This window comes from Gymnogyps californianus, chromosome 5 (assembly GCF_018139145.2).
Source record: "Gymnogyps californianus isolate 813 chromosome 5, ASM1813914v2, whole genome shotgun sequence".
In the NCBI taxonomy this organism is placed as follows: domain Eukaryota; kingdom Metazoa; phylum Chordata; class Aves; order Accipitriformes; family Cathartidae; genus Gymnogyps; species Gymnogyps californianus.
In genome coordinates this window covers 27,874,880-27,888,856 of record NC_059475.1, presented here as the reverse complement: position 1 = coordinate 27,888,856, position 13,977 = coordinate 27,874,880, and the positions used below count along the sequence as shown (strand labels likewise).

At 51.9% G+C, this 13,977-nt stretch overlaps 1 protein-coding gene across 3 annotated transcripts in view; it reads left to right on the top strand.

Annotated features, from left to right (window-relative positions):
* Nucleotides 1-13,977, top strand: part of CREB3L1 (cAMP responsive element binding protein 3 like 1) — a 46,521-nt gene that overhangs the window by 14,934 nt on the left and 17,610 nt on the right. For all 3 annotated transcript variants that reach the window (XM_050897167.1, XM_050897168.1, XM_050897166.1), the window contains exon 2: nucleotides 9,838-10,066. In XM_050897167.1, the coding sequence (XP_050753124.1) occupies nucleotides 9,838-10,066 (229 nt within the window). The remainder of the gene's footprint in view (nucleotides 1-9,837; nucleotides 10,067-13,977) is intronic.

The window sequence follows — 13,977 nt, the reverse complement described above, 5'->3', positions numbered from 1 at the left end:
TGGACTTGAACAGAGTACAGCTATCTTCCTCTTCCAAGGCCTGCTTTTCTTTATGGGTCTCCAGGGACCTGCCAGGGGACAAAATGTGAATTATCTCTGATTTTGCTCTCTGAGCACTAAAGAGAAACAGTTTCAATGAGACAAATGAAGCTGATTGTAAAGATAATACAGACCTTTCCTCCTTCTCCAGTTATCTCCCAAAGCACATTTCCTCTATCTCCCAGGGTGCCTTTCTCGTTGCTTAGATTGCATTTCTTGCAAGATGCAGAAAAAAGGCCCATAATGGCATGGGGGTGACAAGCTGTGCAAAAGGAGAGATCTGCCAACTCTGGTGGCTCCAACCCCACATCGGGCAGGGCCAGAAGCTTCCAAGAAAGATCAAGAAATGTTGGAGTGGCGTTTATTCCAGTTTATTTTGGTTATTGAATAAATTTCCCCATCCCGCTGGCTGGTGACTGCCTTGAGCAGTTGCACCTCTCTTATTTTTAATTGTATTGAACATTCATGCTGTATTTCATGTCTTTTGATGATACTGTGACCCAGCTTCACTGCAGCATGGCAGTATAGTTCACAGAGAGTCACGCAGAGTAAACCAGTATTTTCTTTCATTTGACCTGCCTGCTGCCTTTCATCGCACCGCGCGTCTCTCTTCATCAAACAGAATTTTTCCCTAAACTGTCCAGGCATACATGCCACACACTATTAAATCCATGTAGGCTTTTTCCATGTAGGGTAGATTTGCCTCTAGATTTGCAGGGCTGGGCCAGAGCTGCATCCCTAGGTTGTGCCGGGGTGCTGCACACCAACAGGCATGTCTATGAAAACCCAATTGTGTTCTGGCTGCTGTGCCTCTGTGGGGACTGAGAAGGGATGGATGTGTTTGGGCTCTGCAAAGGGCACACCTGGGTGGAGGTGGATCGGGGTAACATAGCAGATAGGGCCTTCCCAAAGACGATGGATTATATTTTCACACACAAGGAGATAAAGTTCACATGAACCCCCTCCCCCTGATGCTACAGCAGCTGAAAGACTCCTGGCCCCCAGTCATGGTGTGGAGTTAGGGTGTCACTGGGAGTCTGCTGCAAACTCAGCTGAGGCTGCCAAGTTAACACAAAGAGGTAAAGCGCCAATTCAGTCAGGAGGGCAGAGACCTGGGAGCAGTGATGATGATACAGCTTCTTTCTCTGAGCTACTGCTCGTGTGAAGTCTCTGCCCGGAGACTGTACTGACCTCGGCTTGGGAAGGAGCAAAGAAGAGGAAGAGACCCCTGCCAGCTTGTCCAGGGGTACCTGCATTCCCACGGAGAACACCTCCCACGCATCTCCGTTCAAACGCGGCCCAGCTGCCACCACAACGGCTCAGAAATAAAGGTGGCTTTGTTTTGTAGCAAGCAGGTGTCTTCAGTTCTCCGAGCTCAAGAAAGGCCTTGAAGGACAAACTTTTTATTTACTTTTCACGGACTCTAGAAATAGCCTCCAAAGCTTCTGCCAAATGAGGGTTAAGAGCAGCTGATCTAAATGTTTCATCCTGAGAGGGTTGTGTCCACTTCTGCGTATGGTTTAAGTCCTGGTCTAATTTTTTTTATCAGAGTCGGCTGCAAGGGAGTCAGTCGTAAGCCAAAGGAAATTTGGGACATTCATTGCATATGTAGCATACACGCAGCAAAAGCTCGCTGGAAAGCAGAGGCATTCCTCTTTGTCCTCCAGGGTGCTGCAGCTGGGAGGAGAGGTGCTTCTGTCTCTGCAGATTCAGCGAGTATCGTGCAACAGGCAAACTGTGTACTGTAGCTGCTTTCCACCCTGAGCCAGTGGAGCCTGGTTTGCCCTAGAGGAGACTGACATGTTCCCCCTCCTCCCTAGCACACGCATACCTGCTCCACACCCTGTCATCTGCAGGTGGTTTGAGGGCACACAGATGGCCACATCAGCGTGGCCACACTGTGATGCCACTTGTCTTTTGATTCACCTTGCCCTGGGCTCTGCCCTGCTCCACAGTCGTTCCCCTCACAGGGTGCTTCCAGTCTCTTCTGCATCACCACTGCCTGTGCCAGCTGCTAATCCCATTTATGCTGAGCACACTAAACTCAGGTGTGGGTACACCAGTGTCCATGACTCTTCCACCACTGCAGCAGCAGGTGCCTTCGGTGCCTACTTCAGGGCCGCTGGGAAACCCAGCCAGAGGCTGGCACATTTCAGCTTTCCACATACCTTTTTCTCTCTTTTTTTTTTCCCTTTCAGGGGCAAAAACATTTAAGCTAAAGACTTAACTCGCCCACTCCCCCCGTGCCTGGGTGCCTCCCAGGATTCCTCCCCAATGAACAGCAGGCTCGCAAACTCTGAGCTGGGTATTACACGGCTACAATCACAGCCACGGAATTTTGATGTGCTCTGTATTGTGCATATGCTTTTAACAACATCACCCATTCTGTCAGCTGATTTTTTCCCCCTGCTGGGGTTGTAGGGGAGGAGGGGGGGGGGGGGGAAACACAAAACCTTTCTGCCTGCCACGGAGGTTACTGCAAACCGTGGCAGCAGTATGTACCCAAAGGGGTAAGTAAGTCTCCCAGAGAGGCTGGGACGATGTCCTCTGAGGCACTCATTAAGATATCGCAGGATGAGAAAGAGCCATGAAGGGGCAGAGGCGAGGCCTCCTCACGGGACAGAGCCCGCTGCGCCCCCCTCCCTGCGGGCTCTGCCCCTCGACCTCAGCGTCCCCTCCGGTCTCAGCGTCCAGCGGAGCCGTGCGGCAGCCGGGCACCGCGGGAGAGCCGGGACAGGGCGGCAGCGGGTACCCGGCGGAGCAGGGTCGTGAGGCGCGGCGGGCCGCGGACCGCTCCGTCCTAACCCTGCACTCCTCCCGCCCGCCTCGCACGGCTCCGCTGGCAGCCGCCTCCCATTGGCCGCCGGTCGGCGGCGTCGGCCAATGGGCGGCCGCCGCTGCCGGCAGTTGGAAGCGTGCCGCGGCGACCGTTAACCGCCGGCGGCGGGGGAGGGGCAGGTGGCTCCCCGCACCCGCCGGCCGCCCCTCGGACCCGGGGGCAGCGGGGACGCGCTGGGCGCCCCGCTCAGCCGGGAGCTTCGGGCCGTTCCGCCTGACGGGGTGGCGGGGAGTGAAGCGGCTGCGGACACCCGAGGCCCAGGCGGGGATCTCGGCGGCCCGGATTGGTGCTGCTCCCTCGCTTCAGGGTAGCGCCTTGCCTTGGCGCCGCTCCCTCAATCGCCTTCCCCTGATTGTGTCTTGAGCCTCTGTCGTCCCTCCTCGGTCTTGTGGCGCCTAGTGCTGGAAATTGTAAATCCAGGTCCTTGGCACGGATGCGCGGTGGAAGGAGGTTTCCACAGCGAGCTGTGCCCGAGCCTTGCTGGGAGTTCGCAAGGCACTGGGGAAATGGCTGCGGCTCTGCTGCCGAGGAGTAACGGCTTGTAGCACCTTTGGTCTGAGGGTCTGCAGTCCCTGTGGGGAGGGAGCTGGTGGCACAGCTGGCTTATGGGGGAGCAGGTCACCTGCCTTGCTTTCAGTGACCATAAACCCTCCCTCTTTCTGTCATTCTACATTATTCGACAGACAGCAATAAATTCTGGGCCTGGTTCCAGATCAGGTTCAGTCAAACCCTCCGCTGCTTGGAGGCTGGGTGTCAGGGAAGCATTTGGTTCACCATACAGTCCAAGCTCGTGATGCTGAAAATAATCACAGGTGACTTGAGCATTGCTGGCAGTCTCTGAGAAAGACTGAGGGGTGCTGCTGCTGGTCAGGATGCTGTCCTGCTGCTGGAGGGAAATAGCAGTGGGGTTTGCAGATGGTTTGGCCTGAACGGCTTCAGCCATGCCATGCAGAGAAGTAGGAACAGCAAAGGGCTAGCAGGTCAGTGGCAAGCTATCCAGGCAGACCAGGGGCCTGGGCAGACCAGGCATGGAGCAGCAGGGAGCTATGGGGAGCAGCTGTCCACCTGAGGGGAGAGACCAAGAGCAATACAGGTCAGGACAGAGGGGCACCGGAGGGGTTTGAGAGAGCCAAGAGGTGGTTGGATGATCAGTTGTGGCCCTTGGGATGCACATGCACCGACTAGATTCTGAGGAGAAGTGTGCGCAGCATCTGTCCATCCTGCCTGGATCTTGTTAATGCTGTCAAGACCTTCACTTTCATAAGGTCTAAAATTCACTGCATTTTAAAGAGAGCAGGAGGACTGTCTGGAGTGTATGGGCTCTTCTTTCCTGGAATGTAAAGGAAACCTCGGCTGTGCAGCTGGAGTGCAGGGGGCTTCATTCCTTAGTGAAAGCAGAGAAGGGAAATGCAGATGTCACAGCTGGGACAGGAGATTTATCTTGGCAAGCAAAGAGGAAAAATACTTTCAAAAAGAAAAGAGAAAACTCAGAAGAATCCCCTCCCCATCTGCACTGCCTGCCAGCACGAGCAGAACCTCCAACCTGCAAAGGCCCTTCGTCTCTTGGGCCTGGGCTGCCGCCCAGCTGGATTAGCCCCTTGCTGCTTTCCCTTTGGAGTGAGACCATTGTGGTGGGAGCAGGGAGGCTGTGAGAACCAGGCTGATCCTGAAGGGAGATTGTCTCCAGACAACTCAGCTGGAGGTGGGAAGGGGAAAGTCACAGTCGAAGGATGACAGCGTGAAAGGGAAGAGGAGGGACAGATGCAGCCATGGTGACCACAGAGGAGAAGTGGATGCAGGGAGAGAAAACCGTCCCCTCCTCAGCCATGCGTGGTACCACTGGGCTACAAGAGTGGCACCTTAAGGCATCCCATGTGCAACCAGGCAGGGAAAAGGCTTAATGCCTCTGCTTGCGGCCCCCAGAGGTCTAACACCAGCTCTGGGTGGGGGGAAATAGAGAGCTTGCATTTGGATGTCTGGATGCCTTACATTAGCTCCCAAGATAACTGTTGTACAACAGGAAAGGGTGTTCGAACGAGAAGTACACGCACGCACATACAGTGTGCTATTTAGACAACCCTAAGCATGAGGTCAGGATGAAAACATGTGGTGGAAATATGTTTGGAAGAGTCAGGCCTATGTCGGTCACCAGGAGTGGGAGCGAGCAGGAGCCAGCAGCTGACAGATTCGCACTCTCTTCCCGTGGCTGAGGTGGCTTTGCCACGAGCAGATTCTCCTGTGGCACTGGAGCAGCTTAAGGCTCTCTGTTGGGCCTGGAGATGCAGTGGTCATTGCCTCCCCTGTACCTGTGCACACTGCCTTGTCCCCTTTGGGCGCTGCCTCCCCGTCCTCCCAGAACTGTGGTGGGGGGACGGGCAGCCAGAAATCGGGCTTGGATCAGGAAATCCAGCACATCCTCGCCATTGCGTTTCTGTCCCTTGGCTGCCCCCTCCCTGACCGCTCACTGGTAATACAGCTTTGGAAACACATCTCGTGCTATTTCTTGGCTTTGGAGCATAGTTAGAAGGAGAAGGAAGGAGGGTGTGAAAGGGAGGGGGAGATAGCAGGAGCGAATAATGCAAAATGAGACTGTGCTGCGAGCTTCGTATCCCATCTGGAAGCTGTTTTCCCCCAGTACACTTCACACCCGCTCCCTCTGGGCCAGGATGGTAAGGCTCACGTTTCCCAGTTGACTGGTCCCCCTTGCTCGAGCCACGCCCATCTGTGTGAAAGCTACTTGAGATATCTTAAAGGAGAATCTCAGCAGAGTTGCAGAGTCCTTCATTGTCACAGTTAGAAATTCTCGGCCAGTTCTCTGAGGAGCGGGAGCTGGCTGATCTCAGCCTGGCTGGAAGGTGCTCTCAAGGAGAGAGTCTAGGCCTTGAAGAGGCTGTGAGAGGATGAGCCTGCTCTGCTCGTGCATCTCTGTCCATCCCACCTTCATTCATGTCCAAGTCCTGTGAACTCTTTCTTGGACCTTCCATCAACACGTGCCTCTCGTCTGCTGAGATCTTCACTGCCACGGCATCAGCAAAAGTCTCCCCAAAGCCCAGCACAGTCGTTTCATTTAGTGCCAGCACATGAAGGCCTTTAGGTGTGCTGGCCCCACTCTGGGTGGGAAGGGAGGGCTAGTGGCTGCCCAGCGCCTCCTTTGGCATGTGACCTTCCAGCCAGGATAAAGCTACCATCCATTTGGTCAGGTGATAAGCCTGCTTCTGTTTATCGCTCAGAAACTTGGAGCACTGACCCTGCCATGCTCTGCCATGATCCACACAGCCCTGAGACACTGTACCCTGGGACCTGCAGTTCCCTGGAGCCTTCTTTCTCACACACGTTAAGGAACAGTACGGCTGAAGCCTTCTCTGAGTTTTGCCAGATAGGTGCAGCTCCCCCAACGAGGCTGGGTGGGACAGAGTTTGCATATTCTGGGTTAGCAGGCTCGATCTAAACTAATTAGCAGTGGTTTTGATGGCATCTGTCCAAAATAAGCTCTGGGCTGCTCCTGACTATGCCCATCACAGTTGGATCTGGACAAGAGGACACTTTTTCCTATTACTATGTGGTTGCATGCATGGCTGTCTTTACTAATCAGAAATCTAAAGTTGACAATACCTGTTGGCGTCAGGAGAGAACAGAGCCAACCCAAGAAATACAGCAGTCTTCCTGGGATGTGGTGGCTTAGCTTCCTGCTTGTCCTGTAGTTTCCTTTGTGGATATAGCCAGCTACAAAGCCATGTCATTATCTTTGCTTTACCCTTCCTTCTTCTCCTTTCCTCTGCCTCTTGCCACCTTCTTTGAGTAAAATAGCAATCTCCAGCTCTGTGACCGCTCTAGGTGCTCTCTCTCTTTGAGGGTGTCTGATCCTTGGTGCCTCCTTTGATAATAACCATAGTTATTCCCAGTCTCATCGTCTAGCTCCCTTCTCTCCACCGTCTGTGTTTGGAGATGTTGGACTGGTGTATGTATGATTGGTGAGAGCTGAAAGGGGGCTGCTTTGATGAGAAGGCTTTGCCAGGATTTAGTTGTGCTGGAGGATAAGACCCAGGAGCCCAGAGAGGGGTATGTGCCCCAACATTTCTGGATTCCCAGGGAGGGTGTGAGTTTCATTCTTGCTTATCACCCGTGTTTTCCCCATACTGTGCAGTAGGTCTCTGTCTCTTGGAAGAGAGTGGTCTCTTGGGGACCTGAATTCCTGCATCTCTGGGAGAACAGTGTTGCCTTCATCCTCACTTCCAAGCAGCGACTTCCTCCAGCAAGCCTGCTGTGTGGTGTCTAAAAGAAGAACCAGCAATCTGCAATTACACCTTAACAGGTGCCCGTGTTAAGGCTCTGATACTCAGTCCCTTGCACTCATTACTCATCTCTCACCCCTTAGCCACTGCTGGGAGATTTTTTGGTTTCAGAATAAAACCAGAGGCACATCTCCGCCTCTTCCCTCTGGGTAGGTTTGTCCTACAATGAGAAGACTGTTGACCAAGAGATTTTTGTTCTAAGCGTGAGTGGGATGCCACTAAAAGATATTGTGTGGAACTACTGCATAAATGCATCTTCTTGACTCTCTTCACTCCCACCTCTGCCTTTGTTAATGCACAGTTGTGAAAGAAATTTGAAGCACGTGGCAGAGTCGCAGACAGTTCTCCCTGCAGCTGTCCATCCAGCTCTGCTTCTCTTCCAGGGTTACATGAGGGTTCTAGTTTTGATGGTTACAACAGTATATATGGCCTCCTATTGGATCCCGGCTCTGCTGTGCTGTTGTGGTGCGTTGGCAGCCAGAACTCTGAATCCCTTCACTTTTCTGCGGTTATGTTCTCACCCTTACCGTAAGGCTGTGGTGTTCATATCCTGTGTTTGCTTGTGTTGTTTAGAGAAAGCAAGACAAAGAACAGCTGTTACATGAGCAGGCACTCTCTGGGGTTAATGCTCAGGACTCCAAACTCTTTACCCCTCCGTGCTGTAGGATAGGACAAAACCTGGTTTTCCAGTGCTTTTTAGATAAATATCTAACCCAGTTCCATCTGCTGACTCAGCTCCCTCTGAAGACCAGTTATGCTCAGCACAGATGGAAGGTGTTTTCTGTTGTTTGATTCAAGTGCAGAAATGCTTTGAGGCAGCTTGGAAATGGCTGGGTAGATTTTTACCAAGCTAGCCCGCCAACTCTGCTTCCAGTGTGGGAACAAGTGGAGAAAACTTTAGCCCAGACATCCCAGGGAGGGCCTCAGCACTGGGATTTAGCATGAGTGTGCCTTTTCCACCTTACCTGCACATGCAGTGTCTGCCCTCCCAGGGGAGCCTCAGATGGTGGTGTGTCAGGCTGTCACTCCAGGCAGTGGGAGGACAGGACAAGGGGGAAGGAAGCGAAGGGAGAGAAACCCCGTGTCAGGCAGAATGCAGGCGGAAGGGACCCCCCCCACACACTTCCAGCATGCTCTGTGGGCATCTGAGTTTTTAAATTGAGTGGCTGAGGGATGATGTTGGAGGGTGAAGGGCACTAGCATGTTGGAGATTGCTGGAGCTCACCATCTCCCTCCCCCACTTGGCGGGAAGCGTGGGTCTGTTCAGCTGGAGCCTACTTCACTCCCCAGCCTCGACCCAACCCTCTGACAGCCAGCGTAATGTTGACAGAGTGATACTGTCCTCAGGTAAAACAAATATACCTTCCTGTAGGAGCAGGAACCTGCAGGCTCCAGCATCCGGGGTCCTCTGGCCAACTCCTCCCTCAGTCCTAGTGCTGGGGAAAGAAAGGACTGCACGCACCCCATGCTCCTCTAGGAGCCAGGCTCTTTCCTGAGCTCAGCTCTCACACTGGAATTCATTGGCATTCATGTCTCCACTCTAGGACCTGCGTGCTCTTTCCCACTCTCTCTCATCCATACCCTGTTGCTCTTGATATTTCAATATGCTGCTTTCAATGCCTTTCTGCCCACCCTGATGCTTTTCCAGGCGGGGGGGACACAGTCTGACTCTGCTGAGCTCTCTCCAGTTCATTTAAGTTACACAGTTCCGTCTGTGTAATATAGTCACTTGAATGTATCTGTCTTTTCTTTCCTCTCCCTGAGCCAGAAGCCTCAATCTGCCAACAAATGGGATAATTTTTCAGCTAGTGTTTGGCAACCATCATTTTTCTCCCTGCCTAACCAATGCTTTGTTGTAGCAAATGGAAAAGTTAGTGATTTGACTTCTGAATAGGAGGATATGCCTCAAAGGAAACAGGTTCCCTGTAGCATCAGGAGCCCAGCTCTGCAGCAGCACTGGCCAGATTTACTGACTGTTACTGGAATGATTAGTGGAATGATTGTTTGTTGTTAACAGCCCATCTGTAGTGTTTAAACTTCATCGGGGAGCCGAATTTCACAGGCATTATCTGGCTGGAGGACAGCCTCATATGGTCCACAGAGGGGCTGTGAAATCCCAGAGGAAATTAAATACAACAGGGGGCCTTCCTGTTATGTTGATCCAACTGATCTTTTTTTCTCTGATAGAAATCAGCAGCTGGGTTGATGTTCTCTGGGGCATCAGAGTGCCTATTGCTGCTGGCAGAGAACACGAGAAAGTGTCTGTCACCAAGGACAGGTGCTGAAGACCGTGATTTTCTGCCACACTTGCATTTTGTCATCACAGGGATTTCTTGCCTTGTGCTCTATTCGGCTTGTTGTCACGGTGAGATGATGCTAGGAAGCCAAAGATAGGTACCCACAGAGGAAGGGGGAGATGTGAGAATATAGAAGAGTTTCACGAGTGTTTGTGGCATAGATAAACAGGTGGAGAAGATGTACAGCACCATGGCCCTTTCTATCTTAATTTAAGGTGTTTTTATCAAACTGATGCAGGCAAGGGATAGGAACTGCTTTTTCCCATCCAAAAAGGGCTGTTGCTGAGGTTTGGCTCTCAGTGCAGAGGAAGGCTCTCAGATCCCTCTTGGAGTTGACACTAACACTCTCTCTCCCTTTGTCTTTCATCAGCATTTCTCAGAGAACCTGGATCACTTCTCCGACAACATGGAGGATTTCTCCAATGACCTCTTCAGCAGTTTCTTCGATGACCCAGTACTGGCTGAGAAGAACCCGCTGCTGGACATGGACCTGGATCCACCCACTCCAGGCATCCAGGCAGAGCACAGCTACTCCCTCAGTGGAGACTCTGCTCCCCAGAGCCCCCTCGTGCCTGTCAAGACTGAAGATAATGCTAACGGTGAGCATGAGATGTGCACACTGCACAGCTTCAGGCACATCTGTTAGCAGAGGCTCTGGCTGGCTTCCATATATAAGGACACACTGGCTATTCCTTGGGCATGCGCATGGCTAATCCAGGGAAGAATTTGATCTGCCGTTGTCAAATACAGCCCACATTTTTTCCTTCAGTTTGTGCTCTGACAGTCACATTGGTCCTTTGCCGGGCTGTTATTTACGAGGATGATAACTGGTTGGGGTTCACTTCTGGCAAGCAATAGGCAATGTCTCTTTAGGACCCTGCAAACCTGGGTGTGGATGCCCTAGATCCAGGTCTGTTTTGGCATCAGGCAGCGGGGTTTTGGCTTGAATATAGGAAGCATGAGTCTCTGGCTGCAACCAGTGCTGGTACATGTCGAAAGCTAAGTGTCTTCTTTACCAGCAGATCTTTTCGCAGGAGACAGAGAGGAACAGTCATTTCAAAACCTATTTTTAAAACAATTCATTTCTGGATAATTTATGATGGCTGGATATTTTTAGAGCCATCCTTGCAGAGAGTCCTGTAATTTGCGGGACTGTGTGGGTGTCCCAACAGCTGATGGACACCAGGCTGCCTGGAAAAGCAGTGGCACAGGCTCAGTATACACACAAGAAAGCCATTCCTTTGAGCGAGAGTGAGACCTGGGACAGAGGCTTCCCTCTCATGGCCAGGAATGATCCCAGCTCTCTGTACAAATGCCAAGGCAGGAGGAAAGGAGCTGGCCTCCACTGCCTCTTTGGTCCCTGCAAAGGGCGCAGCCATCAGTGCCACATTCCTTAGGGCCCACTCAGAGAGGTGCTGGGAGAGAGGCTCATGGCAGGCCAAACAAGCTCTGCCTTAGTATCAAAAAAGCTTTCCATTTACATTTCTTTTTCCTTAGCTTTAACCCCAGTACAGTCTTGGAGGGCACTCAGCCCATACAGGCAACCGGGCGACTAACAAAAAACAAACCAGCATGAGTGCATAAACACATCTTTATTTTGCCCCTGCAAATGAATAGGAGGAGACAAGGCTTGGGAATGAGAGAAGCAAAAAGCATGAGTTTGTAGAAAGCAGTGAAATGAAGTCTGCCTGCGTGAAGCTACTTCAGGGACTCCTCTCTGAGACATTTGTCACCACTTCTGCTCCTGTCCTCTGTGTCTGGACATGCCACTGCTTCAGCTGCAGTGTCTCCAAGGCAAGATCATGACTCTCCTGAATGGAGTGTGACACTGATCCTTGGGCAGAGGCCAGCACAGGGTGCACAGCGCATAACACAGGGGAGCTTGAGACGGACCTGGCACTTGCACTCTGAGAGTGCAGATCAGCTCTATACAAGGAGTAAGGCCTAGAAGTAATGTGGCAGGTATAGGGGTATCTATGCACCCAGTCCTGCAGTGGGATAATTCAACCCATCTTTCCAGGGCTATCTTGGCTCGTAATTGGATGTGAGTCATATTCTAGTGTAGCCCTGAGTCAGGTCCAGTATTTGCAACACTGTGCAGTCCTTTTGGCACAGCTCCATCCAGTCTCAGTCCTTTTAGACATTCACTTCAAATTAATTATCCAGGAATAGCTTTTCTTTAACATTAAGCAAGCTCTGCTTGGTCTGCAGAGCTCCTCAGGAATGCCTGGGCTCTGTCTAGGCTTGGAGCTGGCTGAGGCTTGCTATTTAACAGCTTTCTCCCAGTTTTTCTGCAGATCTCCAAAACACTTCCAAATCCTGCCCCTTCCCACATTGTTCCCACTAACATGGGTCAGCTAGGGCAAGCCACTGGGTGCATTGTGACCCTGCTTATCAGTGGAGTCTGCTTTCCAGATGGTTTGTGCATACGGACTGGCTGCTTCAGTTCTCAGTACCAGTTCTCAGTTCTGCAGGGCATGATTTGATGCCAGGAGCAGGGGGAGCCAGGGTTGTGCAGAATAGCGGATGCTGGACCAGCCTCGGGCTAGTGCCCGAACTCCTGTACAGGTCCTGCTTCCTCACTGCTCTTTGCCTCACCTCCTCAACCCAGGGCAGCTACAAATATCTCTCAGCCGTACTTCTTCCCATTATGTACAGAGTATCTGGAGCAGAGGATGAGCTTCCTGGCATGCCTCACCCACCAACATACAGTGAAATCTGCAGTGGTTACAGACTGGCAATACCTCTGAAACATCCTCTCAGGCAGCAGAACATAGATGTGTCCACACAAAATGCCTCCTCCTCAGCCCCTCATTGACCCTCTGATGGCTTATGTGTTTCTGATTCTGTAACCCAATCGCTCCCCAGATAAATCTCCGAGGGTGGGAAAGAGAGCAGGGTCAGAATGTAGACAGGAAATGGGAGGACACTGCATACTTACTTGAGTGTCTGCTCCATGGACTGTCTGGACTGACAGCACTGGGTGCTGCTCTCTCGCTGAGTCAAGTCTGAACGGGGAGTACCGTTGGTGGTCTGCTTCTTCTTGTCTGGTAACTTGCTTCAGCAGCAGCCCTCCCAGGCAGAGGATGCCCCACGCCTCTGAGAAAAAGAGAAATGCAGAACTTTGCAACAGAAAGGGAGGATGAGGAAGATGAGGCTTAAAATCACAGTAAGGGAACTTCAGATTAGTCAGTAGGCAAAACCTTCCCATAGCGGGCATAGTGAAACCATAGAAGAGATGTCACGGGGGAAGCTGTGGACTCTTCGTCACTTTTCAGAGGGGTAAGATCAAGGCAGACAACCATCTGTCGGGACTGACACAGGTTTATTTGAACTTGCCTAGAGCAGTGAGATAGACTGGAAGACCTCTCAAGGTCCCTCATCTCTGTGACAGGCTGTGATCAGGCAGAAGAAGTCAGTCCAAGTTTTCTGGCTGCAAACACTTGTGGCTGTGTAATACCTTGCCTCCTTCCATCAGAAAGGGCTTGTCTGCATACCAGGGGTAACTGAGACTTCACTACCAGCTGCGGGTTTGGTGTCCTTAGCAGGACAGAGAAAAGGCAATTCAGTCTGTGTCTGCTCAGCAGCCTCTCCACGATCACGGCTGTGCAGTGCACCCCTGCCTGAGACGCTGCCTGACGACGTTGGCCCCAGTGCATTGTGGGAAGCTCTAGCAAGCGATCCAGCAGCACTGAGAGCAGTGCACACAGCTGATAAGCACAGGGAGCAGCCGCAGGAACTCGTGTCTGTGCTTGAAGGTGTCCAGTCACACAGGCAGCTGGAAGGAATGAGCTTCTGCTAGAGAGACCTATCTAAGTAGCAAAATAAGAGGTGCTACATCAAAAACAGGAAGACAACATATTCCACTGGCAAGGGCAACACTGTTAACTGATATAATTCTTGCCCAAGCGTTAACACCACCGTGTCCAAGCAAAAACCAGAGGCAGGATTCTGCCCTGTCCTCTCCTGAGGGCAACAGAGACTGAGTTCGGCACAGATGATACTAAGCTACCTTTAAGTTTGGTTCAGATGGCAGCTCCCACATGAACAGCTGCTTGCTTCTACTCTTCTTTGTGCAGGCTTTTCTGGAGCTGAGAAGGACCTTTCTCCCCCTCTCCTCTTGCCAGGACATCTTCTAGAGCTGCTTTGAGCAGCAGACAGCTAGGCAACATCCCTGGGTCTGTGAGTGCTGTATGCAGAGAGCAGTGCAGAGGGGTTGGGGAGTGAGCCTGACTGTGGCCTCATGTTGAGCCAACTGGGGCACTATCTGGTGACACGCTTAGCCATAGTCTGTCCTGTGTCAAGCCAAATGCATTTCTGGTTGTCAGATAAAAAGGGGAAGGGAAGGGATGAGGATTAGGGAGGAGGATGCAGGCTCCAGGCCAGCTAGGAGTAGCTTTTTGGCAGGCTGAAGTGTTTGAAGAGCAATGAGGGGACCAAAACTTCAGAGCAGAGCCCAGGCAGCTCTCCTGCCTAGCATGTTTTTTTCCCATCTGAGCTGCAGCTTATC